The 24855-nt window shown below is 56.2% G+C and overlaps 9 protein-coding genes across 9 annotated transcripts; 4 read left to right on the top strand and 5 right to left on the bottom strand.

Moving 5' to 3' along the window:
- Positions 1 to 97: 97 nt before the first annotated feature.
- Positions 98 to 2206, top strand: SPBR_05696 (uncharacterized protein; the record flags this gene model as incomplete). Its single annotated transcript, XM_040763959.1, has 1 exon — positions 98 to 2206. One exon carries the CDS (start codon positions 98 to 100, stop codon positions 2204 to 2206), a length of 2109 nt encoding a protein of 702 aa, XP_040621857.1.
- Positions 2207 to 2523: 317 nt separating this feature from the next.
- Positions 2524 to 3679, bottom strand: SPBR_06013 (uncharacterized protein; the record flags this gene model as incomplete). Its single annotated transcript, XM_040764275.1, has 2 exons — positions 2524 to 3443; positions 3544 to 3679. 2 exons carry the CDS (start codon positions 3677 to 3679, stop codon positions 2524 to 2526), a joined length of 1056 nt encoding a protein of 351 aa, XP_040621856.1.
- Positions 3680 to 4841: 1162 nt separating this feature from the next.
- On the bottom strand, positions 4842 to 6850 carry SPBR_05721 (uncharacterized protein; the record flags this gene model as incomplete). The annotated part of the gene is made up of 3 exons (XM_040763984.1): positions 4842 to 5905; positions 5971 to 6058; positions 6104 to 6850. The coding sequence occupies 3 exons, from the start codon at positions 6848 to 6850 to the stop codon at positions 4842 to 4844; spliced, it is 1899 nt and encodes a 632-aa protein (XP_040621855.1).
- Positions 6851 to 8108: 1258 nt separating this feature from the next.
- Positions 8109 to 9767, bottom strand: SPBR_05826 (uncharacterized protein; the record flags this gene model as incomplete). Its single annotated transcript, XM_040764089.1, has 1 exon — positions 8109 to 9767. The coding sequence occupies one exon, from the start codon at positions 9765 to 9767 to the stop codon at positions 8109 to 8111; it is 1659 nt and encodes a 552-aa protein (XP_040621854.1).
- Positions 9768 to 10874: 1107 nt separating this feature from the next.
- On the top strand, positions 10875 to 12570 carry SPBR_05811 (choline transport protein; the record flags this gene model as incomplete). Its single annotated transcript, XM_040764074.1, has 2 exons — positions 10875 to 11149; positions 11265 to 12570. The coding sequence occupies 2 exons, from the start codon at positions 10875 to 10877 to the stop codon at positions 12568 to 12570; spliced, it is 1581 nt and encodes a 526-aa protein (XP_040621853.1).
- Positions 12571 to 14091: 1521 nt separating this feature from the next.
- SPBR_05588 (uncharacterized protein) lies at positions 14092 to 17030 on the bottom strand (the record flags this gene model as incomplete). The annotated part of the gene is made up of 4 exons (XM_040763851.1): positions 14092 to 14304; positions 14611 to 15585; positions 15868 to 16892; positions 16946 to 17030. 4 exons carry the CDS (start codon positions 17028 to 17030, stop codon positions 14092 to 14094), a joined length of 2298 nt encoding a protein of 765 aa, XP_040621852.1.
- Positions 17031 to 18491: 1461 nt separating this feature from the next.
- On the top strand, positions 18492 to 20138 carry SPBR_05833 (benzoate 4-monooxygenase cytochrome P450; the record flags this gene model as incomplete). The annotated part of the gene is made up of 2 exons (XM_040764096.1): positions 18492 to 20039; positions 20097 to 20138. The coding sequence occupies 2 exons, from the start codon at positions 18492 to 18494 to the stop codon at positions 20136 to 20138; spliced, it is 1590 nt and encodes a 529-aa protein (XP_040621851.1).
- A 173-nt stretch (positions 20139 to 20311) lies between these two features.
- Positions 20312 to 21689, bottom strand: SPBR_05928 (uncharacterized protein; the record flags this gene model as incomplete). The annotated part of the gene is made up of 2 exons (XM_040764191.1): positions 20312 to 21427; positions 21510 to 21689. 2 exons carry the CDS (start codon positions 21687 to 21689, stop codon positions 20312 to 20314), a joined length of 1296 nt encoding a protein of 431 aa, XP_040621850.1.
- A 961-nt stretch (positions 21690 to 22650) lies between these two features.
- Positions 22651 to 24243, top strand: SPBR_09204 (uncharacterized protein; the record flags this gene model as incomplete). The annotated part of the gene is made up of 2 exons (XM_040767330.1): positions 22651 to 22823; positions 23574 to 24243. 2 exons carry the CDS (start codon positions 22651 to 22653, stop codon positions 24241 to 24243), a joined length of 843 nt encoding a protein of 280 aa, XP_040621849.1.
- Positions 24244 to 24855: the final 612 nt, after the last annotated feature.

Genomic DNA, 24855 nt, shown 5'->3' with positions numbered 1-24855 from the left:
AAAGTTTATGGCTTCGTTGAGTGTCTCACTTCTTCGCATCGACACTTCGCAAACTTGACAACCCCCAAACCCGACACACCTACGCCGGACGTCCTCTATGTTAGCGGCTCGAAACACACGGCGGTCCATCCTGGGCACCGTGTCTCAGGCCGCTCCTCGACCACAATGGCGCCTCCCCGTCTTCGTGTGCCCCCAATGCCGGAGCAAAGCCGCCAGCACAAAAGCTGCCGGCACCAAAGGCACATCTACCAAGACGACTGCTCCGAGGACCACGTCTACCAAGACCAAGACGGCCGACACGAAGACAACCGCCGCCAAAGCAACCAAGTCCAACCAGCTTAGCAAACAGAAGCTGCAGACAACATCGCCCCTGGCCGAGCAGCTGGGCGCCACAGGAATCTGGCACTATGGCCGATGGGCGAGAAAGACAGAGGGCACGGACGCGGCCGAGACGAATGCAAAGACTGCCTCGACGAGTCCAAGAACCAAAAAGGTCAAAGGCGACAAGCATCGCGTCAACATTGTCAGCGAGCCACTGTGCAAAGACATTGTGAAATACATGTCCAAGTCCCTTCGTCCGCGCCACACCGGCTGCGACATCATCGACATTTACCCCGGCGCCGGCCTCTGGAGCAAGGCACTGCACAAGGCCCTCAAGCCACGGTCGCACATCCTGCTGGAGCCGGACGCCGCGCTCTACACGCCCTTCCTGCAGCCGCTGCTCGACAAGCCCAACGTCACGCTCGTCCCCAAATCCGGCATCATCTGGCGCGAGCTCAGCAACGTCTTGACGCCCGAATACCTGCCGCACCAGACGCCCGTAGCCAACCTCGCCGACCCACCGCAGCGCAACGACACGCTGCTCGTCACGGCCAACCTGGCGTTTTTCCCCAAGCGCCGCTTCAGCATGTTCGAGTCGCTGACGCAGCTGGTCCTCTACCAGTTCATCAACAGCATCCGGGCGTCGTCGCTCTTCCACAAGTACGGGCTCGTGCGCATGCTCGTGTGGGTCGAGAGCAGCGACCGGCACGCGCTGCTGGCCCGGTCGGTGCAGCGCCGCCGGCGGCTGGCCGTGGACGGCGAGCTCGCCACGGAGTGGATCACCGAGGTGGCGGGCCCGCAGGACGCCTCGTCCTGGTTTGTGCGCGACACCAAGCTGGACGTGGCCAGCTCGCGCGGGGCCCTGGCGCGCATGCGCGCGGCGGGCGTCAAGATGCCCGCGACCCGTGAGCCCGACCACGTGGCCGCGCTGCGCCGCGGACGCAGCGGGCCCAAGCCAAAGATCACCCCCAGAGACCCGGCCGACCTCGATGCACCGCCCGTGTTCCCCCGGCCGTTCCACGGCGAGCAAAAGGACCTCGAGGCCCGGTTCGCGGCCGGCGACTTTGCGCCCAAGTCGGCCGAGCACCGCCGCATGCTGCAGCTGCAGTACCGCGGCAACCGCGAGGCCAAGGTGGCCGAGGCCGTGCACGCCCTGCTGCAGAGACGCGACGCCCTCGCCGACGAGCACGACGTCCACGCCACGCGGACGCACAACATTCGGCGGCGCGAAAACCAGTGGAACGCCGAGATCGACGCTCTCGCCGGCTCGGACCGACAAGACTTTGCCTTGTACAGGGACAACCTGCATGTCTTCCGCCAGGACCCGCCCGTGCTGTCGTGGGATCGGCGGACGCTCGAGCCGCTGTTGGTGCGCGACGACGAGTTCTTTCCCAATACGCCGTGCTCGCTGCTGGACATTCAGCCAAAGGCGATGCATCCTCTGCTGCGGACAGTTTCCAAGGGGGCAGCGGCGGCGGCGGCAGTAACGGAGTCGGCTGCCACTGAGTCATCAACAACACCCACTTCTACACCCCCGTCGACACCCACGCACGACCTCGGCCACTCGGGCGACATTTTTGAACTCATCCTCCGCGGCATGCTGTCTGTCGGCGCGGAGCCCGTCCGCAAGGCCATCGAGTTCGTCTGGCCCGGCGCTGCGGACGGTGTGCTGCCCCACTGCCCGAGCCTCGTCGACCGTCGTCGCGGTGGTGTGCCCGTCGGCGGGCCCTACGGCGAGCTGTCGGCGCGGTCGCTCAACGAAACTCAGTGGGTCGAGATTCTGGATGCGTGGATGCGTTGGCCGTTCCGCCCGACGCTGCCCCAGCTCGTGGCGCGCATCAGCGAAGATGCCGCCGAGGTAGATGACGACGAAGGCATGGACTAGGGGACATTACGTCGGGATTGGATGGCACGTAGGAATCTCCCATGTATACTCTGTACATGTATGACTAAAAATGTATTTGTTCGATTCGCCGCAACAGCTCTAAAATAGCCTACGCGAGGACAGCCAACACAACATAACAAAACACATAAACGTACAGTCTCACCGTGCTCGCAGTCAAGTCCCCCCCACTGGATCAAGTTGTTTGACAAATCATCCGACATGCCTACATCCACAAAAGAACACAACCAAAACAAAATATACTCCTAAACTCCGTAAACCCATCCCACAAACTTCCTTGCAAACCATTGAGCTTCAATTCACATCATATCAAGCACTTCACGGCGCTCAAAACGCATCACCTTGCGTGAGCGGGCCGTCAGAATATGGGGCGCCAGGACCATGTTGTCCAGTGCATGGGTCCGCCCATCAAGTGGAATGCCGAATTCGCCAAGCGTCGACCACGTTTCCGTACGTACAGTGAGGGGCATGGACGGGTTGGACGGGGGGCGGCGGCCCCAGCTGCATTTCTTGCCTGCATACCCGTCCACGACGCCCTGGAAAAGCTGGACGATGCTCGGCGACAAAACCTCGTCTACGCGGAAAGGCACAATGTCCGTGGGTGATGTCGAATAGAAGGACAGAGAGGGGCAAGTAATGTGCCGCCAATTGGCCGACTGGCTGGTCGACACGGCGGATGACAGCGTGGGTGCATACTGATGCGGCTGAAAACGAAACAGAGAGGCATGGAACGAGCTCTCGTATGCAAACCATATTTCCATCGTCTTGAGCGCTGGCATGCGTGCCGCGGCTTGGGCGGCGGATCGCAGGAGTGCATGGACTTGTTCCAGTGAGTCGGTCATCAATGTCGACGACGTCAATGCAAGGTTGCGGAGCCGTGGCCATTGCTCGACGGGCTCGTCGGGGCTGTTGTCTTTTGGCTTCGACTCCTGACCCTGCATCTCGGTAGCGCTGATGAAGCATTGTGAGCAGTTGCAAGTGTCCCCCGTTCTTGGTGTCTGCTGGGTGGCTCTGAAAAAGTCATCGGCTTCTGCCCAAAATGAGACGGCCACCGTTTCGAGCGTCCGGCATGCCTGGGCCAGGCGCCGGCCAATCTTACGACACGGTGTCCGAAGTAGGAGGGAATCGAGCTGGTTGTGCATACTGATATGCGAGTCCTGGTAGAGACAGAGGGACGTGAGCGTCGTTGGCAGTGGACTGCTGAACATGGAGACATAGCCTGATGCAATATTAGTACTCTGTAATGCATGGTGCAGAGGGAAGGACAAGGCAGCTGGTGGCGGAGGGGAATATTTTGACATTCTGAAATGACGACGTACCGTGCTCCACGTCTTCCATATTGTCCATGTCGACGGGCCGCCACTGTTCCAGGTGGACACTTTGTAACGCCGGACAGGACGCGACGAGCTGCGCGAGAAGACACGGGTGAATTGTGCGGTAGAACCGTCGAGTCATTTTAAAGTGCCGAATAATTTCTATTCTTGGAAAGACCCTCGGGGTCACGACCGTACTGGGCGTCTTGTTGTCTTGATCTTCTTTAGAGCCGGTAGCGTATTGGTTGTGGAGGCCGCCGACGTTCATCGTAAGCATGCGTCTGCCCAAGGCACGTTGAGCAGCAGCACGAGACGGTTGATCTGAGCGCATGCCGCCAATCCATCCATGTTGCGTGCTGGTCACTTTTTTGCGCCGGGCACGGAGCTTACTACGTGTGGACCATGGATGATTTTCGTCCATGACGTGGGAATGGCGCCAGAAGTTATGAAAAGAGTGCTTCGAATCACTGCGCGAGAAGACAGCCAGGGTAAGTGTGAGCCCTTTTTTCGAACAATCTCCCTTTCCACTTGTTATATCTGACATTTTCCATGCCGACAAGGCGAACAACAGCTGTAGGAATAGCTCCGTAAAAACAATGCTATTTCTTGTCGCCTCGTCCTCGCTCTCTTCGGACGAACAGAGAGAACAGTCGTATTCGGCCAGGGGAATGGACAGTTGCAATCTCGTGATGTAGGATAAACGAACAACCCGGTCACCCTCAACTGCGGCACAAAACGTGGAGATATCACTGGCATTGACGCGCAAGGTTTGAAATGTGCACTGCTCAAAGACGCGCTGCCATTCACGCGAAACGCAGGCATAGTTTGCGACAGCCTCGCCGTCTGCGGCCGTTTCAAGGAGCTTCCGGGACTGTAGGGGAAAGGATGCACCGAGAATATATCCAAATATTATTTCCCGGATTTCCAGCGGAAGAGCGGCCCAATTTGCCATGGTCTGTATTGTTTGTGGTATGGTTAGAAACGACTGGAGACAAAGGGGTATAATTTCCAGTTTATTTATTTTTTTATGTCGTTGAATTGCAAACAAACTGAACTTAAAACGGAAGGGGTGCAAAGAGGTGACTGAAGTACACATTTATATTCATGTTCTGAACTTTGTGGTTGGGGACGAAAAGCATATTGTGCTTCGACTCAAAGAGTTGGCTGAATAAGAAATATGTGTGCTAGACTGAAAGGGGCAAAAAAATCACAATAAACACACCAAACACACCAAATAAAATACATATCTCGTTTCGTGACATTCGCACCACCCATTCTCGGTCCTCTCTTACTACAAACTCCGCTTACATCATGTCGGATCCGTCTCCGCGTTCAAAACGCATTGCCCTGCGTGAACGGCCTGTCAGAATCGCGGGCGCCAGCACCATGTGGTCGAGTGCCTGGATCCGTCCATCAATCGGCTGCCCAAACTCGTCGATGCTTGGCCACGTCTCGGTATGCACCTGGAGCTTCAGAGTAGAGCCTGGGGCCGAGCTAGATGGGTCGTGGCCGCTGTTTCCATGATGGTGTCGGCGACGTTGTCTTGCGTGGTGTGTGACCACATTCTGGAAGCGACGGACGATATGAGGTGCCAAAACATCAGAAATACGGAAAGGTACGTGGGCCCCAGTCTCTGTCTCATACTCTGCATTGTACAAGTCAAACTCAATATCTGCGTCGTGCTCCGATCCATACTCTGCTCCAGACTCTTCGCCATACTCTGCCTCAGTCTCTGCCTCAGTCTCTGCCTCAGTTTCTGCGTCAGTCCCTCTCAACGTGGTGCAGAATGAGAGCGTGGGCGGACCACCACCATCACCACCACTGCCTGCCTTTGGTTGCGGGCAAAAGCGAAAGACAGCCGTCGTCGGACCACTCTCTTGAGCAAACCAGATTTCCATTGTTTCCAAGCGAGGCATGAAGCGGGCCGCAAAGGCGGCGACCCCGAGGAGCTCGTGAATGTCGTCCAGGGAAATGGAAATCAACATGGTCGACGTCAAGACGAGGTGGCGCAGCCGTGGCCAGCCGTCAAACTTGACACGCTCGCCTGATTGTAACTGCTGCAACTGCTGTTGCACTCGTATCGCCCAGTCTCGCCGGCCCCCTACCATACAGCGAGAGCAGGTGCAGATATCCCCTGGTACAGGTGCGCGAAAGCCGCCCATGAAAAAGTCGCATGCGTCCGCCCAAAACGAGACCGCCACCGTCTCAAGGTACTTGCTGGCCTTGCCCAAGCGCCAGCCGACCTTTCGGCACGGTTCCTGATTCGTTAAAGGGTCCTCCCAGTCATGCATCGTGACATTGGTCTCTTGGTGGAGCGTAAGGGACTTGAGCGTCTTTGGCAGTGGGCCGTTGAATAAGGATATATAGCCTGGAAGATGCCGTGTTAGTAGCATATATGGAAGTAAGACCAGTCATACGGACAGCGTTACGCACCTTGTTCTGCATCCTCCAGATTGTCAGCATCGACGGGCCGCCACTGCTCCATGTGAACCGAACGCAGTCTCGGGCTGGCCGCGATGAGCTGTCCGAGAAGTCGAGGGTGGATGGCACGGTAGAAACCTCTTACCATGCTAAATGACCGTATAATGCTCAACTTTGGAAGGGTGACCGTCTCCGGCACCCCGGGCGTCTCCAGTTGCAGCATACGTCTGCCTAGGACGCGCTCAGCGGCCTCCAAAGGAGGTGCTGCCGTGCGTTTGCCGGCCACCCATCCATGCTTGTAGTTGGTCACACCATTGCGAAGCAGGCGGAGTTCGTAGCAGGTGGGCATCGGGAGGCGGCTCCCGGAAGGTTCAAAATGGCCCCAAAAATTGTAAATGGAATGCTGCAGATCGCTGGGCGAATAGACGAACAACGACAAGTCGAGTCCTCCGGTATAGATGCCCCTTGACATCGGCCCTGGCAGCATCCACGCTGACAGAGCCGTGAGCAGAGGCAAAATCGTTGTTGCAAAGATGGCGTTGTTCTTTTGTGACTCCGCTTCGCTTTCTTCGGTGTCGCAGACTGAGCAGTCGTATTCACTGAGGGGAATCATCAGCCGCAATCTCGTGATGTAGGACAGACGAACCGCCCGGTCGCCAGCTACAGCAGCACAAAAGGCAGGGACATCGCTGGCCCCGACACTCAACGTTCGAAATGTATACTGCTCAAAGACGTACCGCCACTCGCATGATACACTGGCGTAGCTTGCGAGGGCCTCGTTTTCGTCGACACATTCCGTCAGTTTCCGAGATCGCGGTGGATACGGCCCGCCTGCGACATATCCAAAAATCATGTGCCGGATTTCCAGCGGGAGAGCGCCCCAAATAGCCATGGCCTGTGGTATTGCCTGAATACTGCTTGAAAAGTCTGAGGGCGTTTGAAGTGTGATACGTTTTATTTTTCTCCTTAGCCCGAATAAATCCAAGTTGGAAATGGAGGGGGGTTAGAAGGCTTGCTTTTGTCCAACGCTTGAATTCTGATGCCATGAACCTAAAATGAAGAAAGGCGAACAGAGGACGATGAGTACTTGCATTTGAATTTTGAGTTTTATGGTTGGTGACGAAAAGAAAGCATACAATGCTGCAAAAGAAAGGTGTGCTGAATAAGGCTAGTAGGCGTGTGTGACAGAGGAACATATCAAAGTAGCTCACTAGTAAGCTTGGGGACAAGTAACTTTCCAAATGTTGGAGGCGAGTCGATTCCGTGACCCTGTCCCAGCATTTTCGTTGACATTTCGGGACAGCAGCTGTCATGAAGGCTATTGGCAGGTTACACAAGCTGGCCAATTTCAGTGCCGGTAAAATTTGCTAATGTAAACTCATGTCCATGACCTCTGATACGATACTGAAATTTCTGGTCCTCTGGCCCGTAAGTCAGGCCAGTTTGAGTTCGAGTTGCGGTTTTATTTTGTGCGTGGTTGGGTTTAAGAGATGTTGCAATCGCCTATCCCAAGTGAAGATGGTTCGAAGTCGAACCCGATGTAATACTTTGCCCAGTCTATAATTTCCATACCAAGGACGTAGGGTTGCGTATCAAATTCCAAAACAAACATATCCAGTCACAATGGTTAAACCCACTATTAAAAGATTGAGGTTCGAAAGGCAAACAGTCAGCTAATAATGGTAGTTTATTGTTTGAGTCACCAATACGTCTAGTCACAGTATCCAAGTATAAATTTGAATAATTATACTTTATTATCAAGTACTGCCATTATTGAGTACACGACGACTCACCGGCACCTTATTTTCTCCTAGATGTCGTGGTTTTCTCCCGCAGTGTTGTATTTAAGTTTCACTCTATTTGAACTGTTATCCAGTATTTTGTGTGTTTTTTACCGCTTGCAACGAAGTCGATTTGTCGTTTCTTTGAATTTCGATGTTCCAAATTATTATCGTTTAAAATAAATATTGCAACGTTATCGGCGTCGCTACCAGACCGCGAGCTTTTCAAGTCATGCTGCATCCACACATTATAACACCATTTCACATTGTAGCATATCATATAGCAACATTTCTTCGTTTGTCATTCCTCATTCTTCGTGTACAACATCAGGTACTACAGGCCATTTCTTATTCTTCGCACCATTTGGTTTACACCTTGGGTGTCATGCCCTTCTTGCTGAGGAATTCGCGGGCAATCGTCTCGTACGTCGCAAATTCCACCGAGTCGCCCCAGCTCCGCAGCCAGCCGACAAACCGGTCCGCCATGGCCATGACGTGCGCGAGGCCGCTCGTGTCCGGGTGCATCAGCAGCGGGAAGATGAAGGTGCCGTCGTCCGACTCGGCCTTGCCGTTCTCCCAGAGCCACAAGAAGATGTCCTTCCAGCGCTGCTCCACGACGCGCGAGTCGACGTTGCCGTTGGTGTTGGCAACATGGGGGTAGTACTGGAGGGCCATCATGTCTTCATTATTCCACCCGATCGGAATCTCGACGAGCGGGTACCCGTCGCGGCAGTCGTACATGCCGCCGAGGGGCGTGGGCTTGAGCCAGGAGCTGGCCGGTTTCGAAAAGTCGATGCGCTCGACGGGCGGGTCGCTGGGGGTCAAGTAGGGCTGCGAGTCGTGGTGGCTGAGGGAGGAGTCGTACAAGAACTCAAACTCCTTGAGGAGCGCAATGCTGGTCTCGCGCAGCTGGTACATGGGCGCGCGCCAGCCGAGCACCTTCTTGCCCGTCAGCGCCTGGGCCGTCTTGACGCACTTGGCAAAGACGTCGCGCTCCTGCTCGACGGTCATCTGGTAGGCGCCTTCGTGGGCGTAGCCGTGCAGGCCAATCTCGGCGCCCGATTCAGTGATTTCCTTGCACGTATCGGGGAACGTCTCCATGGTATGGGCGGGTATGAACCAGGTGACCTTGTCGGCGACCTGGTATTTCTGGAGCATCCGCAACAGACGGCGGGCGCCGACGCGGCCCGAAAAGACGCCCGTGCTGTAGTCGGCCAAATTGTTGTCGGGGTGGTCGCCGGTGCCGAGGAACGCGGAGAGGGCGTCAAAGTCGAAGGAAAGGGCAATCTTGACGGTGGGCTTCTTCTTCGCGAGGGTCGGGTGGATGGAGAGGTCGGAGACGTCGGTCGCGTCCTGGGACGAGGCGGTGTTGTTGGTGTTGGCGCCGTGGAGGCCCCAGACGGCGTTGATGGACGTGACGCCGTGCGACGACCGCGACGACGCGAGGATGCCAATGGCAGCGGCAATGGACTGCTCTGTGGGCTCGCTGGCCGTCGAGGCCAGGTCGAGGAACGCAACGGACGACTCCCGCTGCAGCCACGTCACGTCCCGTTGCAGCTTGGCAATGACGGGATCCAGCGCACCGTCAAATGTGTCGCGGTAGCCGACGATGACCAGCAAAAAGGGCTGCAGAGTGGCGCCGTCCTTGGACAGGCTGAGCTGTTTCTGCAGCAACAGCTTCACCTGCAGAAGGGTGCGCTGCTGGACGACCTGCGTAGCGGTCTTGTGCTGGTTCCACTCGTCCAGGGGCACCTCCCAGATGGGATCGCGACCGCTGGGCTCGAGGTCACGGGCGTCAATGACAAAGAGGGAGACATTGTCCTTGAGGCCGGAAAAGGCCGCCTGCACCTGACGGGTGGCCTCAATTTCAGGGCTCAGGCTGTCGTCGCCGGCGAGCAGGCCGTCGAGGTTGAGGATGGCCGTGTTTTCCTTGCCACAAGCGGCAACGAGCTCGGCCTGGAGGGCTGTGGCACGCGGAGCAAGCGTGCCAGACGAAATGACCTTGCGGCCTGCGAGATAGACTGACATTGTTGGATGAGGTGGGTGGCAGAGTTGGCTAGGAGGGCTAAACAGCTGCCAAGGAAGATGAAGCAAGAAAACGAGAAACAGGGATAACAGGATTTACTTGGGCTCTGGCGAGGCTGTCGTTATCAACTGCCATGTGCAGCGGAGCGTTTGCGTCCATCTCATGCCGTCGTTGTTATATAACAAACGTAGTAAAAGTGTCGTGGTCGTTATCGATTATATTTCGCGAGACGACTCGTGTTGGCGCCGCGCTACGGCCTTCGGTGCTTGTCGGCGTTGGCATTCTGCGGGGAAGGTGAGGAGACGAGGACGTCTTGAAGGTGAGTGGTGAGGATGAAGTGAAAAGGGCAGTTGGCAGCGAGCCAATGGGAGGGGCAAGAGCGCGCGACTAGTGTAGCGTGTTCGCGTGCCCGTCGACTATCGTTATCAAGGAGCTAGTTTGGCAGGTGCAAGAGCGGGCCTCGTGAAGAAGGTCCAGGCCACCGACAAACCCACGTCAAACCCACACTTCCGATCTGGGAAGCTGCCAGCGAGCGACTAACGGCAGGCGCGAAACGGGCAGTTGTCTGCGAGCACCGAAGCAAGGCAAGAGCGGAGAGAGCAAGAATGGGAAGCTCGCAGCGACCAAGTGTGGCTCGCAAGCGAGGTGGCCGTCCTGGGAGACAACGCCACGCGAAGCTCAGATGACAGCGATGACCGTTGCCAACCCTCTCCCCGCTCCTGACGATGCACTACGGCTATCCGACCGTCACCGTCGTCATGGGTTTCGGGTCAGGACGCGATAGGCATGGGTGGCGGCTATCAGTGGAACCATGGCTGCCATAGCGCGAGACTGCAAGCATCCGTGGTGATACCGCAATGCCATGATGCGCCTTGATGTACCATGATATGGGATTTGACGAGATGATGGCGATACGGGCGCACCTTGATATGGACGAGTCTCTGGGCTGACATGGGCTTCACAGGGCGATTGTCGATACGGACATATAAGTCGACAACGCCCGATCATGTTGTCTCATGGCTCGTCGTTGTCAACAGACGAAGTCGACAAACAACATCGCCTTCCATACCTACCGAAATACCCACCACAATATACATTCCACTAGCATCATGTCCAATTCCGACTTTGAAAAGGGTGAGCAGTCCAGGACAGTGACCAACCCGCCTTTGTCTCCGTCCGTCACCGAAGGCGACACTCGTCCGACGGTCGATTTTGCCGAAGGCACGCTGGTGTTTGCCGGCCACGGCGAGGTGCTGGGCCGCAACTTCAATCTGCTGAGTGCCTGTGCCGCGGGCGTCACGACGGGCAACTCGTGGGCGGTGCTTGGCGCGGGCATCATTGCATCCATCTACAACGGTGGGCCGCCTGGAGCCATCTATGAATAGTACGATTTCCCGAACCCCGTATTGCGCTCCATTTTTTGTGTCGCGATCTTCTGTCCCGAGCCTGTGCCACGACCCACTCTCACGCCGCTCGCTAACACTCGTTGTATTTTGTAGCACCCTCGTGTCTTTTTTCTACTGCTTCATCGCCGCCTCCGTGGCTGAGCTCGCCTCGTCCGTCCCCTCCTCTGGCGGCGTCTACCACTGGGCCCTGATCACGGCCGGACCGAAATATGGCCGCGTCTGTGGATGGTTCGCCGGCTGGCTCAACGGCCTAGCATGGGCCTTTGCGGTGGCGGCCAACTGCGTCATGACGAGCAACATTCTCGTGTACTGCTACTCGCTGTACCACCCAGACTATGAGTACCAACGATGGCACGTCTTCATCTCGTACCTCATCATGTCGTGGCTGTGCTGTATGGTCGTCATGTTTGGCCAGAAGATCCTGCCCACTCTGTCGAGAATCGGCTCGTTCCTCATCATCGCCGGCTTCTTTGTCACCATTATCGTCTGCGCCGTCATGCCCGGGCGGCCGGGTGGCAATGGTTATGCGTCGAGCCATGCCGTTTGGGCCGGCTGGGAGAACATGACGGGCTACTCGAGCAACGGCTTTGTCTTTCTGGCAGGCATGCTGAACGGCGCCTTTGCCGTGGGCGCCATCGACTGCGTGACGCACATTGCCGAGGAGGTGCCCAATGCGCGCAGGAACCTGCCCAAGGCGCTCGCGTGCCAGGTCGGCATGGGCTTCCTGACGGGCTTTTCCTATTTGATTGTCATCTTTTACGGCACGGCCGATCTGGCGAGCATCACCGATGCCGACCCGTTCTGCCCCATTGGCGACATCTACCTGCAGGCCGCCGGCTCGCGTTCCGGTGCCGTGGGCCTCCTGATGGTCCTTGTTCTCCCCATCCTGTGTGCCACCTCCGGCTGCTACGTCACCACCGGCCGCACCTTTTATGCCCTCGGCCGCGACGGCGCCACCCCCTTTGCAAGCAAGATTGGCTCCGTCAGCCATCGTTTCCAGAGCCCGCTGTGGTCCACATTTGCCTGCGGCATCTTTATGACACTCATCGGCGCCGTCTATGTCGGGTCCCTGACGGCGTTTGACGCCTTTATCGACTCGTTTGCCGTCTTGTCGACCGTGTCCTACCTCTTGGCCATCCTCCCGCACTTGTTGAGCCGCCGCTCCAACATGAAGCCCGGTCCCTTTTGGATGGGCCGCTGGGGCTATCTGGTCAATGGCGTCGCGTGTTCGTACATTGTCGTCTCCATTGTCATCTACTGCTTCCCCTACAGCCTGCCCACGTCGGCGGCTAGCATGAACTACACGAGCGTCATCACCGCCGGCCTGTCTTTGCTTGTTGGCATCTGGTGGCTGGTCTACGGCAAGCGGCACTACAGAGCACCTAGGATCAGCCAGTAATTAGGTGGAGGCGACTGTTCTGCTTGAGTTGACTGTCTAGTGCTAAGGCTGTTCCTTTTTTTTTTTGTTGTTGTATACTTTACTTTTGATGCCGTTCATTGTTATTCCTTCGAGAGTGTATCACACTGCCTACAACGTGCTGCTACCTTCTTTCTTGTGTTGATTATATATCCACCTATAATACGAGCTTTCTTTGCATCGCCTTCTTGACATGAGATGTAGGAAATACAAAGTCTCATTATGGAAAGCCTTGGTATCCTTCCCAACTGACATTGCAAGAAGTCATAGTGGGAGAACCGCCTGTGCTCTGCTGTGTTCTTGCCGGTTTCCATGCCGCTATCGCTATTCAATTAGTGCCCCACAGGGGCATGTTCCCTCGCTAGCGCCGCCCACCTGGCTCTCCGAGCAGCCCCGCACAACGCCGAGCAAAATGCGCCAATCGCCCCCGCAAGATAAGCGTTCTAGGCGCGTCATGGTTGATAACAGTCATGGTTTCGGCCATCGTTTAGTGACGGCCAGAGGGCGTCATTGGGTCTCGCGCACGCTAGAGCAAACCTTTGACAAGATGATTGCATTCCCCGCAAGATAAGTTGGGCGACACAAGAAAAGAAACAAACAACACTTCCTCACGCGAGTCACCACCGAGCCCACAATCCAGCCCACAATCCATGACACATTCACTCGTCTTCAATTGAATAATCCCTGTCGAGAATAAGCTGGTCCAGAGCCGATTCAGGAGCAGCCTCCGCTGTCTGTTGCAGACGCCCCAGCGACTCTTCGATTTTGTGATATCACGACCTGTCGACGTTACGACTCCCATCTTTAGCCTCATCGATCACAAACCACAAACCACAGACCCCTCCGCAGATTGTACTATCATACACACAATGCCTCTTGACCCATAGCATGGCCAACATACGGTCTTCTTCTTCAGCTACAACGACAACGACGACAAGAGCTGCGTCCTCCCGCCTCAAATCGCTCACGTTCACTGGCTGCTGGACTTGCCGCACGAGAAAGGTCAAGTGCGACGAGCGCGAGGCCAATGGCTGCAGCGTGTGCGAGGGTGCCGGACTGACGTGTGCGGGCTACGAGGTGCGGCTGTGCTGGGTGACGACCGGTCGAGATCCGTCTCAACGGCAAAGGTCGTACCAAAGGCCCTCGCAGAGGCTTCCACAGCAGAAATCACAAAAGCATGCCCCTTCACTACCCGGACCCCGCCGACGGGGTCTTTTGCATCGTCATACGGGCCCTGTTCTGTCCGACGACGACATAATGAAGGCATTGGCGACGTTGGATGCCATGGACGGCGCAACGAGAACCGAGACGATTGGGCCGTTTGCCATCTTCCAAGCAGACGGATTCAAAGGTTCACTGGAAGGGATGGAAGAAGGGAGACACCAAGACACTGGTAATCTACCCCAGACGGCATCGGATCCGAAAGACATCACCACGATGCTCGATGCAGCATTACCCGCGATTGACATGGATGCCGGCCCCGACACGACACGCATCGACCCATCAGAGTGCGTTAATCCTTCGTCTCCTATCGACGATGTCGTCGACACTTCGCCCCATCTTGGTCTGTCCATGCCGCTCTTCCGCGATTCGCAGACGGCGCACCTCCTCTACCACTTCACCAACCACGTGGCGGAACTGCTGCAGCCCGTCCACCACCCTGGGAACCCGTGGCGGACCACGTACTTTTCCTTTGCCCTCGAGGGATGTCCCGAACTGTGGCTAGCGCAGACGACGGCCTCTCCAGCGTCGTATGCTTCTCTGTCTTTGTTTCACAGCCTGCTGTCCGCTGCCGCGTTCCACTTGCGGAATGCCACAGACGGCTCCGTTAGCTACCACCGGCTGGCGCTGCAACACCGCATCAAGGCACTACAGGCGCTGAACGCAGCCACGCTGCATCCGACGAACCAGCAGTTGTACCTGATCCACCTGACGGCCATGCTGTCGTTGGTGACGGTAGATGTAAGTTGTGTTTCCGCTCCCCAGTTCCAGGATATGAACCCGTCCTACTTTGTTGCTAACATGCGGTAGACCATGGCCGGCGAGGACTCTGATTTCCCTGTCCACCTCAAAGCATGCTACCAACTCAAAAAGCCGGCCAACTTTCTCGACCAAGAACTCGTCGATGGCGGCGGCAGTGCCAACAGCCAAATCTACAGCATCTGCCGGTTCTTGACGCTCTTGGCCCGTACGACGTCTCCAGTGATTGTTGCCCGGCCGTGGACGATGGACGAGAAAGTGGGAGGCAAGAACAGCTCTGGCGAGCCAGCCACGGCCACCTTCAATGTTCCCAACTTCCGTGACAGCGAACGCGCCGTCGAGTACATGTACGGCATCACCCCGGCGCTGGGCAACATGCTCGCCAAGACGTGCCAAATGGCCGAGCATCTGGCCTACTACCAGCAAATGTCCCAGGCGTGTCCCGGGGTCAGGATCCTCCGCACCCTGCAGCAAGCCTGCGCTGCGCTCGGGGACGAACTCGCCGCCTGGACCGTCGACGACGAACCGTTTGGCCTCATAGAGGACGACGAAAACGACGCCGGCCGGCACACCATGCGCGAGATTGCCCGCTGCCAGGCACGCGCCTTCCACGGCGCCGTCCTGTTGTACTACTACCGCACCCTCCAGACCTACGGATTGCACGACCGCCGCGCCGCGCCCGTGTCCGTCGACGTCCACAGCCAGGTGCAGATCATCTGGGCCCAGCTCACAACGGCCGAAGACTTGAAAGACGCCTACTATGCGCGCTTCCACGGCGGCCTCAAGCGGTCGGCGCCCATGTCGTGGCCCGCCTTTATTGCCGCCTGCGAGGCTGCCCCCGCGGACCGGCCCCTGTGGGTCGCCTGGTGGGAGCGTGTCAATGGCTACCGGATTGGCAACTTTGCGCGGCAGTGGCAGATCATCCAGGACGTGTGGCAGCTGCAGGACCTGGCGGAGCTGCAGGGCCACGGTCGCCTTGGTTGGCGGGAGGCCCTGGCCCTGACGGGGAAGCTTGTGCTGCCGATATGACTTATGGTGTTACGAATTTGAATTGAATGTATCTTTGGAGTGTATTTTGCAAGTCGTCGGATATTTGTTCATCTTTTGCTCGATGTCCCCTGTCAATATTGCAGCCTTATAGGCTTTACATTGTTTTATTTTCAATTCGTTTATTTCACATATTCATTCCCAGTCATTACCCACAGACAATAAGCCTCGTCTAATCCAACCAATATGCACTCTCACCACGACTTGCCCATTCACTTTTCCTGTCCCCTACAACTCATCCTTGCCACTAACCGTCTTCTTGGCCCCCACCGCCTTGTCCTTGCTCTTGACCATGGCCGCCAGTATATCCACAATCAGATCCGCCGCGGCAATCGACGTCACCTCGGCCACCGAGTCGTACGGCGGGCTCACCTCGACCACGTCGGCACCCACGAGGTTCACGCCCTCGAGGCCCTTGATAAACCGCTTTAGCTCGCGCGTCGTCCAGCCACCGGACTCGGGCGTGCCTGTTGCCGGGGCGATGCTCGGGTCCAGGACGTCAATGTCAATCGACAGGTACGTCGGCGTGTCGCCCACGGCCGCCCGTGTGCGCGCGACAATGCCCTCCATGCCGATCTCGTCGATCTCGTGCGCCTCAATCAGCGTGAACCCCACGACGTCGCGGTCAATCTCGTAGTCTTTGGGGCTGAACAGCTTAGTGCGCAGGCCGCCGTGCACGCTCGTGCCCTTGGCGATGCACCCCTCGCGGCTCGCGTGCCAAAAGAAGGTGCCGTGCGTCAGCGCCGACTGGTTCGACCGGATGCCCGTGTAGCCCTCGTAGGGGTCCCACGTATCGAGGTGCGAGTCTAGGTGGATCACCGAGATGGGGCCGTACACGGTTTTGAGGGACCGCAGGATCGGCAGCACAATGGAGTGGTCGCCGCCGAGGCTGATGATCCGCGGGTGCTTCCACGCCGTCGCGTCCGACGTGGGGTGGTACAGCACCTGGCGGTAGCCCTGCTCCATCTGCTTGAACGCGTGCGCCGCGTCAAAGGGCGTAATGGGAATGTCGCCGCAGTCGATGATCTCGAGCCCCTGCTCGTACGGGTCGACGCCCCACACGGTGTTGTAGCTGCGGCCCTTCTTCTCGCGCGCCGAGCCCGCCCGGATCCCCCGGGGACCGAAACGGGCGCCCGGGCGGTACGACGTGGAGGTGTCGTAGGGGAATCCCAGCAGGGCAATGTCGAGCGGCTTGTCGTGCGACGCGGCCAGGCAGCGCTGCCACTCGAGATGGGCAAACGTCACGGGCTGCGAGAAGGGGAGGTCGACATCGAGGTCTGCCGGTCAGCCGCAATCCATCACGAAGCCCCGTCTCCACGTCTTCACTCACCTTCTATGTGATGCTCATAGTTGGGACCGACGTTGACAGCTGCGGCCAGGCCTGGTAGCAGGCAGTGGAGGAGCGTGGGACGCATGGCAACGAGTTTTCTGGTGACGATGAATGATGTTTTGAGGAGGAAGGAAAGGTCGATGACCTGATGGTGGTGTGGCAGCTGTGAGGAAAGGTAGAAGAAGCTTTAAGTAGCAACGGATAGGAAAGAAGCAAGAAACGGTTTTAAATTTTTTTTCACATTTTTCTCATTAAGTCAAAAGCACTCTGCTTCGGCCTACTTCGCATACTCACGGGAAAAACCTAGCGAAGTCGGCCTTCTCCATCAGAAAAACGAAGCTCTGAACAACGCCAAAGAGGGGTCCATAGCAAAGCAGGCGCCGAGGTCGACGTCCCGTTCGCCGTCCTGCTTGACGTCATGTTGTGTAGGCATTGGCTGCACAGCCCTCTGATCCTAGTACCAGACATGAGCTATCCAATGGGCCCGGGGAAATCTCGCTGGTGAAGGTGATCGTCGTCGTTTGGTAGTGGCTGGCTTTCGTAGTACGGAAGTCGTTTGAGTGCAGCCTTTCTTGGCGCCTCGCAGACGCCTTCCCTTTTTGTTGACAGGGGCGTGTAAGTGGAGATGGCGCTAACGGGACCCACAGAACGGCAGAAAAGCGGGGCCAATTGAGCTCGCTCGCAGACGGCTTCCCAAACCAGAAAGCGCACCAAGATACGCCAAAATGCGCCAACGGAAAACGATGTCTAACTCGGAGAGACTATATTTCTATTTCATCTCCAGTCTAGCAACATGATAAGCATCCTGGCCTGCTGGCGTCCTCTACCCCGCAAGAACCTCGCTCACTCTTATCCGCCCCATTGTATGCCAACGACAGATCGAAACGACATACGAAATCAGTACAACGATCCATTGGGCAATCACCAGCGAGGATCAACACGAGTCAACAAGAGTCCACACGAGACCTATCGTACAGGGGCCGCGAAGCCGAATCCCGATAAGAGGAGGTGAGGGGTAGGGTGGCGCTCGTGATGAACGGTATCGACCGATAAGCGTCACATCACGTTGTAGTCTCCAGTCTGCAGTCGTATGCTATCGCTGGCAGTTGCTTTATTTGTAGCTTACTCCAAATTTGGTGCCTTTCCCTTCTTGATTCGGCCTTGTCATGCTGGGAGCTTCTGTTGCATTTACAGCGTGAGGATGCTTCACGGTCATTGGCTACCCAACCATGACTATATGAACGGCCGTCATTACCAAAGGTTACCAAGCAAGGACAATCAACGAACAGCATCCGACAACCCAACGGCGTCATTCTTCGACACGACGAAGCTCACTATCACGCGTTTGTAAACCACCTACAACGAAATTTCGTATACGGCAAACAATTCCTTTGTGCAGAAATCTGCAGTTGCATATCCACATTGACACTAATTCACCTCACTGTCTGTTATTTATTTCCTCGTTTATAATTTTGCTTACATCACGGCTATTTATTTCCTCGTTTATAATTTTGCTTACATCACGGCCATTCACCCTCCTGACACAATGGGTTTGCCTCTGGCTGTTCTGGCGACGGCAGCCGTCGTCGCTATTTTTGCCGTGCAGGCCATCTACTCCGTCTTTTCCAGTCCGCTTGCTCGCATCCCAGGCCCCAAGCTCTACGCCCTAACAAGCTGGCGGCTCGCATACGACGACTGGTCCGGCGCCCGCACGCGCAAGCTGTACCGGCTGCACACACAGTACGGCCCCGTCGTGCGTGTGGGTCCCAACGAGGTGTCGTTTAGCAGCCTGGCGGCGATGCGGACCATCTACGGCGCGGGCAGCGGGTTTGAGCGAACGTCGTTTTACCGCATGTTTGAAGTGTACGGCCGCAAGAACATGTTCACGATGGGCCCCGCGCGGGACCACGCGTCGCGCAAGAAGATGGTGGCCAATGCGTACGCCAAGTCGACGATGCTCAAGGGGGCGATCGCGGCGCTGGTGGAGACCAAGGCGCAACACTACGTGGACCTGATCGAGGCGAGCGCTGGGCGTACGAGCGACGTCTTTGCGTCGCTGCACTACTTTTCGCTCGACGCCATCACGCAGTTCCTGTACGGCGACGCGGGCGGCACGGCCTGTCTGACGGGATCCGCGGTCCACCAGGCCCTCATCAACGACATTGTCGACAAGGCGCGGCGCAAGCTGTCGTGGTTCTCGGTGCACATGCCCGATTTCATTGCGGCCGTCTACGCGCAGACGGGCCTTCTGGGCTGCTTGGCCGAGCGGTTTTTGTATCCCATGCAGAAGCCCACGACGTACACGGGCATCCGCGACTACGCACGGCATGCCGTCGAAGTGTTTGCCGACCATGCCGCTGACAAGACGCAGGACGAACTAGACCGTGAGCCGAGCGTGATTGCCAAGCTGTGGAAGCACCACGTGTCAGCGAAGAAGACGTCGGCCGGCAGCGGCCTGGACGACGCGGACATTGCCGCCGAGTGTGCGGACCACTTGCTGGCCGGCATCGACACGACAAGCGACACGCTCATGTTTTCGGTGTGGCTGCTGTCGCGGCCGGAGAACCGCGCGTTCCAGGAAAAGCTGATTGCAGAGGCGCGCTCCGTCGATGCCACCGACGTCAACGAGCACGGCATCACCCGCGCCCACGCTGCCGACAAGCTGCCCTACCTCGATGCCGTCATCAAGGAGACGCTGCGGCTGTTCCCGCCGCTGCCCGGCTCGGAGCCGCGGCTGTCCAGGGCCACGACGACCATCGACGGGTACACGGTGCCTGCCAACACGGCCGTGTCCATCTCGCCATTTGTGCTGCAGCGGAACCCGGCCGTCTTCAAAGACCCGTCTGTGTTCAACCCCGATCGGTGGATGGACGCATCGTCTGACACGACGGAAATGCACCGTTGGTTCTGGGCCTTCTCCAGCGGCGGCCGCATGTGCATAGGCATGCACCTGGCCATGGCCGAGATGACCACGCTGGCGTCGTCGGTGTACCGGCGGTACCGGACCGTGCCGACGGACGGCTTCGACGCGATCTCGCCGGGCATCACGAGCCGTTACGAGGTGTTGTGTGACGACAGCTGCCGAGAGATGCGGGTAAGTTTCTGCTCAGTCTAAACGTGACGTTTGTTTTGTGCGTACTAACTTTTGTAGGAACACGAATGCCGTATCCAGTTCCAGCCTCTGGATGGGTAGTCCACAAACGGGGTTCAATAAACAGGGTAAATGAAAAGGGGAAGGGGAAGGAAAGCGAAACCATGAAAAGGAAGGAGAAAAAAGGGGACACAGAAGAAACCAAAAACACAAGTCGAGTCACACAGCGTCGAGACCAGCGCAAAATATGAACTTGCTTTGCACACACTGTCACCCTATTCCGCCAGCAGTTTCTCTACCGATCTGATCCTGTACCACATCTGTGCCCAGCCGTAGCTGCGCGGGCTAATAATATCCGAGTGGTCGATGAGCACGCCATTTTTCCAGTTGCATTCCAGCGACTGGGGACAAAAGGAGATTCCGACCAAGTGCAAGAATCGCGCCACGGCTGCCACCCGGTCGTGTTCTTGCTGTTGGTCCTCTTTTAGTCGCTCTTGTCGTTGCTTCTCTTTTTGTTCTTTTTGCCGAGCTGCCAATGCCTCACGTTGTGCCCGTTGGTTCCGCGTCTCGACACCAACCGCAAGCGCCTCTTTGGCCTCGGCCTCGGCCTTGGCCTTGGCCTGTTGTTGTCCTTGCCAAGTTTTGCTGTGCCTCACCCTCGCCCTCTCTCTATCCATCCCTCCGCTTTCCACATACTCGTACACAATGGCGTAGTGCAGCTCCAACTCGTCTGCCGCGTCGGCCAGGCCGACCTGGACCTTCCAGTCCTTGAACTCCTGCAGATCCTGCACGTAACGCTTATGCTTGTCGACGACCTGGACCGCCGGGAAAACACCCAAAGGCATGCGCCTAACGAGTGCAATTCCATCGACGCGCAGCCAGCCGTGGCACTGCGCAAAACGCGGCATCGAGTCTCGTCCCAAGCGGATGACCTCACTGGTTTGGGACTGGACTTGATGCTGGACCTGGGACGGCGGTACGCTTTGTGAGGTTTCGTTGGTTTGGTTGCGCTGCTTTGCTTCAAGGGAAAAGGCCATCAAGTTGCTCAAAGCGTCTTCAAGAGTTTGGGGGTTCGCATGCACGAGTACAGTGCCTGGGAGGTTCTCTTGCTTATTCTGTTCGCCCTGTTCGCCCTGTTCGCCCTGTTCTCCCTGGTCGCCCTGGTCACCCTGATCGCCCTCTTCGCCCTCTTCGCCCTTTTTTCCCTGTGCTGCCTGGACTGCCTGGACTGCCTGGGCTCCCTGGACTCCCTGGACTCCCTGGACTCGTTGGCCTCCCTGGCCTTCCCAATCAAGAGATGCGCGCAGCATCTGGAGCAGCGCTGCATTTTGACACTCCCGCTGCGCAGCCCAATACCAGGATATGTCGTAGGTCACGCCAGCATCCCAGAACTATTCGAGGTAGATATTAGGAACGACGATCCGAAGAACAAAAAAGACGACACACTGCCCGTAGAAAAGAAATAGCACGCACCAATTTCAGCGCGTACGGCCCCCTGTCGCCAAAGAAAACACGCCACACACAGCCATCCAAGCCAGCGCCAAGGAGTCTGGCCCGTCTCCAGTCAATCGTGTCCACGTCAAATGTGCATCGGCGCAGCTTTGGAGTCTTGAGGTCGGCCACGGTGAAGCTCAACGGCTTGTCGTCGGTCATGGGGGTGTTGTCTAAAAATGGCACCTGCATGTACCACTGACGCCGTATTTCTGGTCTACCGAGAGGGTTTTTCGGATCGTGGAACCGCCGTTTAAGCGGTTTGTTTTGACTTTGAGCCTAAATTAGAACCAGAATGTTACCAACAACAAAAGGAAGGGGTGCATGGTCCGGGTGGAGAGGAGGTGATGAGGGAAAGAGACGGTGCGATGAAACGAGAGGGAGACCGTTGGGGACCGAAGGACAAAGAGGCTTACTCGGTAGGACGGACGGCAACGTTCTTTGGCCGAACGGGAATCTGTTCGTGTGGCAACATGTCGTCTTTGGGTAATGGTTGAGGCGCCGGGAGAACGTGTTCGAAGTAGAGGGGGAGATTGAGGCGCGTGTTGTAGGAGCTGAGGTGCTCGGTGTCATTTCGTAAACAACGACGTTTGTGCCATGTATTTATGTGTAGTGAGTTTGGCCCCACAATCACATTGCAGCCAATCAGATGTACTTTGGGGCGCCGACTCCTGGCACGCGTGAGTATGTACGGTATGCAACGTAAATAAACTTGCGACCCTCACCTTCTTTCACGCTTTCACTCTTACTTCTCTGCTACTCTTTCCATCATCCCGCTTCTATTTTGGCCCAAGAAAGAATATCAAGAGGGCGTGCCTAAATTCGCCGTCTTCGATCTCAAAATGGCACAAAGCAGTTGCGCAATAACGACAGGCAGTCGACGTTGGCTCTTTTTATCGAGCCCATCCGAAGCCGAATGTCGAGGGACCGTCGTCACCGCCATGCCTTCGGACGGGTCTATAAGGAGGCCGCGAGCGACATGTTCATATTCTCACCTGGGTAAGATGCGTTCCTCGTCATCGAATTAAAACGTGTGTCTCGACAGTTGCTGCTCTCTCCTCTCGTCGCTCTCAGTCTCAGTCCCCGAGTACAATCTACAGCACAACGCACCGCATCCATCACCATGCTCACCCGTCTCCAGGCGCTCACCAAGGAAAACCCCATACTCGACACGAGTGGTATACCTCGCGGCACAAATACAGTTTCGGAGGGCGTGGCCCCTGATGACTGGGTTGAATGGGCCGACTTTACATACGAAAATCTAACTGCCATCTTTTCGACGCGTTTGGGAAGACGGTACGACGGACCCCTGAAGCATGACGCATTACCTTTTGATACGACAATATGCAATGAAGACACACTTCAAGTGACCCTGCACCGCTTCATTATGCCGACAGTGAACCACTGTCTTCACAGTACATCGTCCTCGTCATCACAAAGTTCTCCAATGTACTACGGCCCGGGAAGTCGATACAAAACACCTGGTTTTAAGCCTGATTGGTCTTGCGTCGATAACGTATCCCAAAAAAACTACGTGATGGGTGATACAAAACTCTCTGCCAAATTCCGCCCAGACATGCTATATGGCGATGCAGATGATCGCAATGAGTGGAGTAAAGTGCTTACCCAGGTCTTAAACTACCAAAGAGCGGTCAGGTCTCGGTACGGGTTCATCATCACTGATGAAGACCTCGTTGTGCTACGCATTCGTCGTCTTTATATCGAAAGCACTCGCACTGCTGGGATGCATCCTCGGGCTGCAACCAGTACGACAATCGACTACATCGACAATGCAGATACGTCAACAATATCCGCAGAAGCAACTATGTCCTTTATCGACGATGACCCAATGACCTGGGCATTGGCAGACCCGGAATACGCTATTATTCCTTGGAGCGCACATGGACGGGGAAAATTAACCGTCAAACTCGCTCTCTGGTGTTTGGCCAAGCTGTCCATCTTGGGCGATAACCAAATCGACTACGATTACCCTCCTCTCAATACATTGACAAAAGGAGGGTCAAGATATGGACACAGGCACCCCAGCGGCAGCGGCGTACTCTACACCCCTGATATTCCCGATGGCGGTCCGCAGTCTTATGACACCGGCACCGGCTATTTTCCGCCGAGTACTGAGTACGCGACGGACCGGGCCGAATCCTATCTCCCAGCCGACTCCACCGGCATGGTTGATGAAAATGTCAGTGGCGACCACAGTGGGGGTGACGACGGAAGCGAGAGAAACGAAAGCGAAGGCAGGGACGACGGCAATGACGGTAACGATGACGACGATGACAGCGAATCAATCTTACTCCACGATATGTCCCAGCTTGACGCCTCCCTTGGTGGGCATACCGACGCCACCAGTACACACCCCCAGATGCCCGTATATGTGCAGGCAACCCATGAAAAGAGTCATGCCGGCCCCTCGCGGTGGTCTGAGGCACATGTGGACAACCAAGTTCCCGGAGGTCCCAGTATCGTGGCCTCCAGCAGAAGCGATGCAGGGACGGCTGCTGCTAGAGCGCAGTCTACTGTATCGGACGACCGGCGGAGAATCCCCGTAACAATTCAAAAACATTTTATGGGGCGTGGGTTGTACTATGTTGACACCCGCAATCGAAAGCAGGACACCTCAGCGTCCAAGTGGAAAAAGGTGAAAGGGGGGTATGAGCTTCACACGAAGAAGAACATATACTTCACTGAGCACTTTTAGTAGGTCTTCGGATCATTCGCACAGGGAATAAGGTTGACGGGTTTTTTTGGTGTCATACGTGCTTAAAAAGATGATTTGTGTGGACTTGGCCTTTTCGTTTCATATTTCTTTTTTCTAGTTCGGTTTTATGTGTTCTTATTTTTTCGTACGTTGTAATTGTTTTTGTCCGATGTTGTCTTTTTTTTCTTTTTCTTTTTCTTTTTCTCCTTTCTCCTTTCTCTTACTTTTTTCTTATCGTCTTGCTCTTCAAGTCTTTTTCACCTCGTTTCAATTTTTTTTTTCGAGAGGCGGTTCAAAGCCGGGATTATTTGGTCTGTATCATGTAGAAGCAGCGCTTATTATAGATAGATAAAATACTTGACATTAAATTGCGACGACAGCCGTGGAAGTGCGAGTAAAATCTCCCTCGGCCCGACCATAAATAGTATTGCTTTGTTGACTCTTTTGGAACACGAATGCTCTACCCAGTTCCGCCCGCCAGAATACAGCTCCGTTTCAAATATTGTCTAATACTGTCCTAACCCGTCACAACGGCGCAGTGATGGCATATCCACGCCTCACTCAATGGAGTGAGTCCATTCCTTCTTCTGGTTTCTCCCATTTTGGTTGCCA

The sequence above is a fragment of the Sporothrix brasiliensis genome (assembly GCF_000820605.1).
Source record: "Sporothrix brasiliensis 5110 chromosome Unknown Cont15, whole genome shotgun sequence".
In the NCBI taxonomy this organism is placed as follows: Eukaryota; Fungi; Ascomycota; class Sordariomycetes; order Ophiostomatales; family Ophiostomataceae; genus Sporothrix; species Sporothrix brasiliensis.
This window is presented reverse-complemented; position numbering and strand designations above follow the sequence as displayed.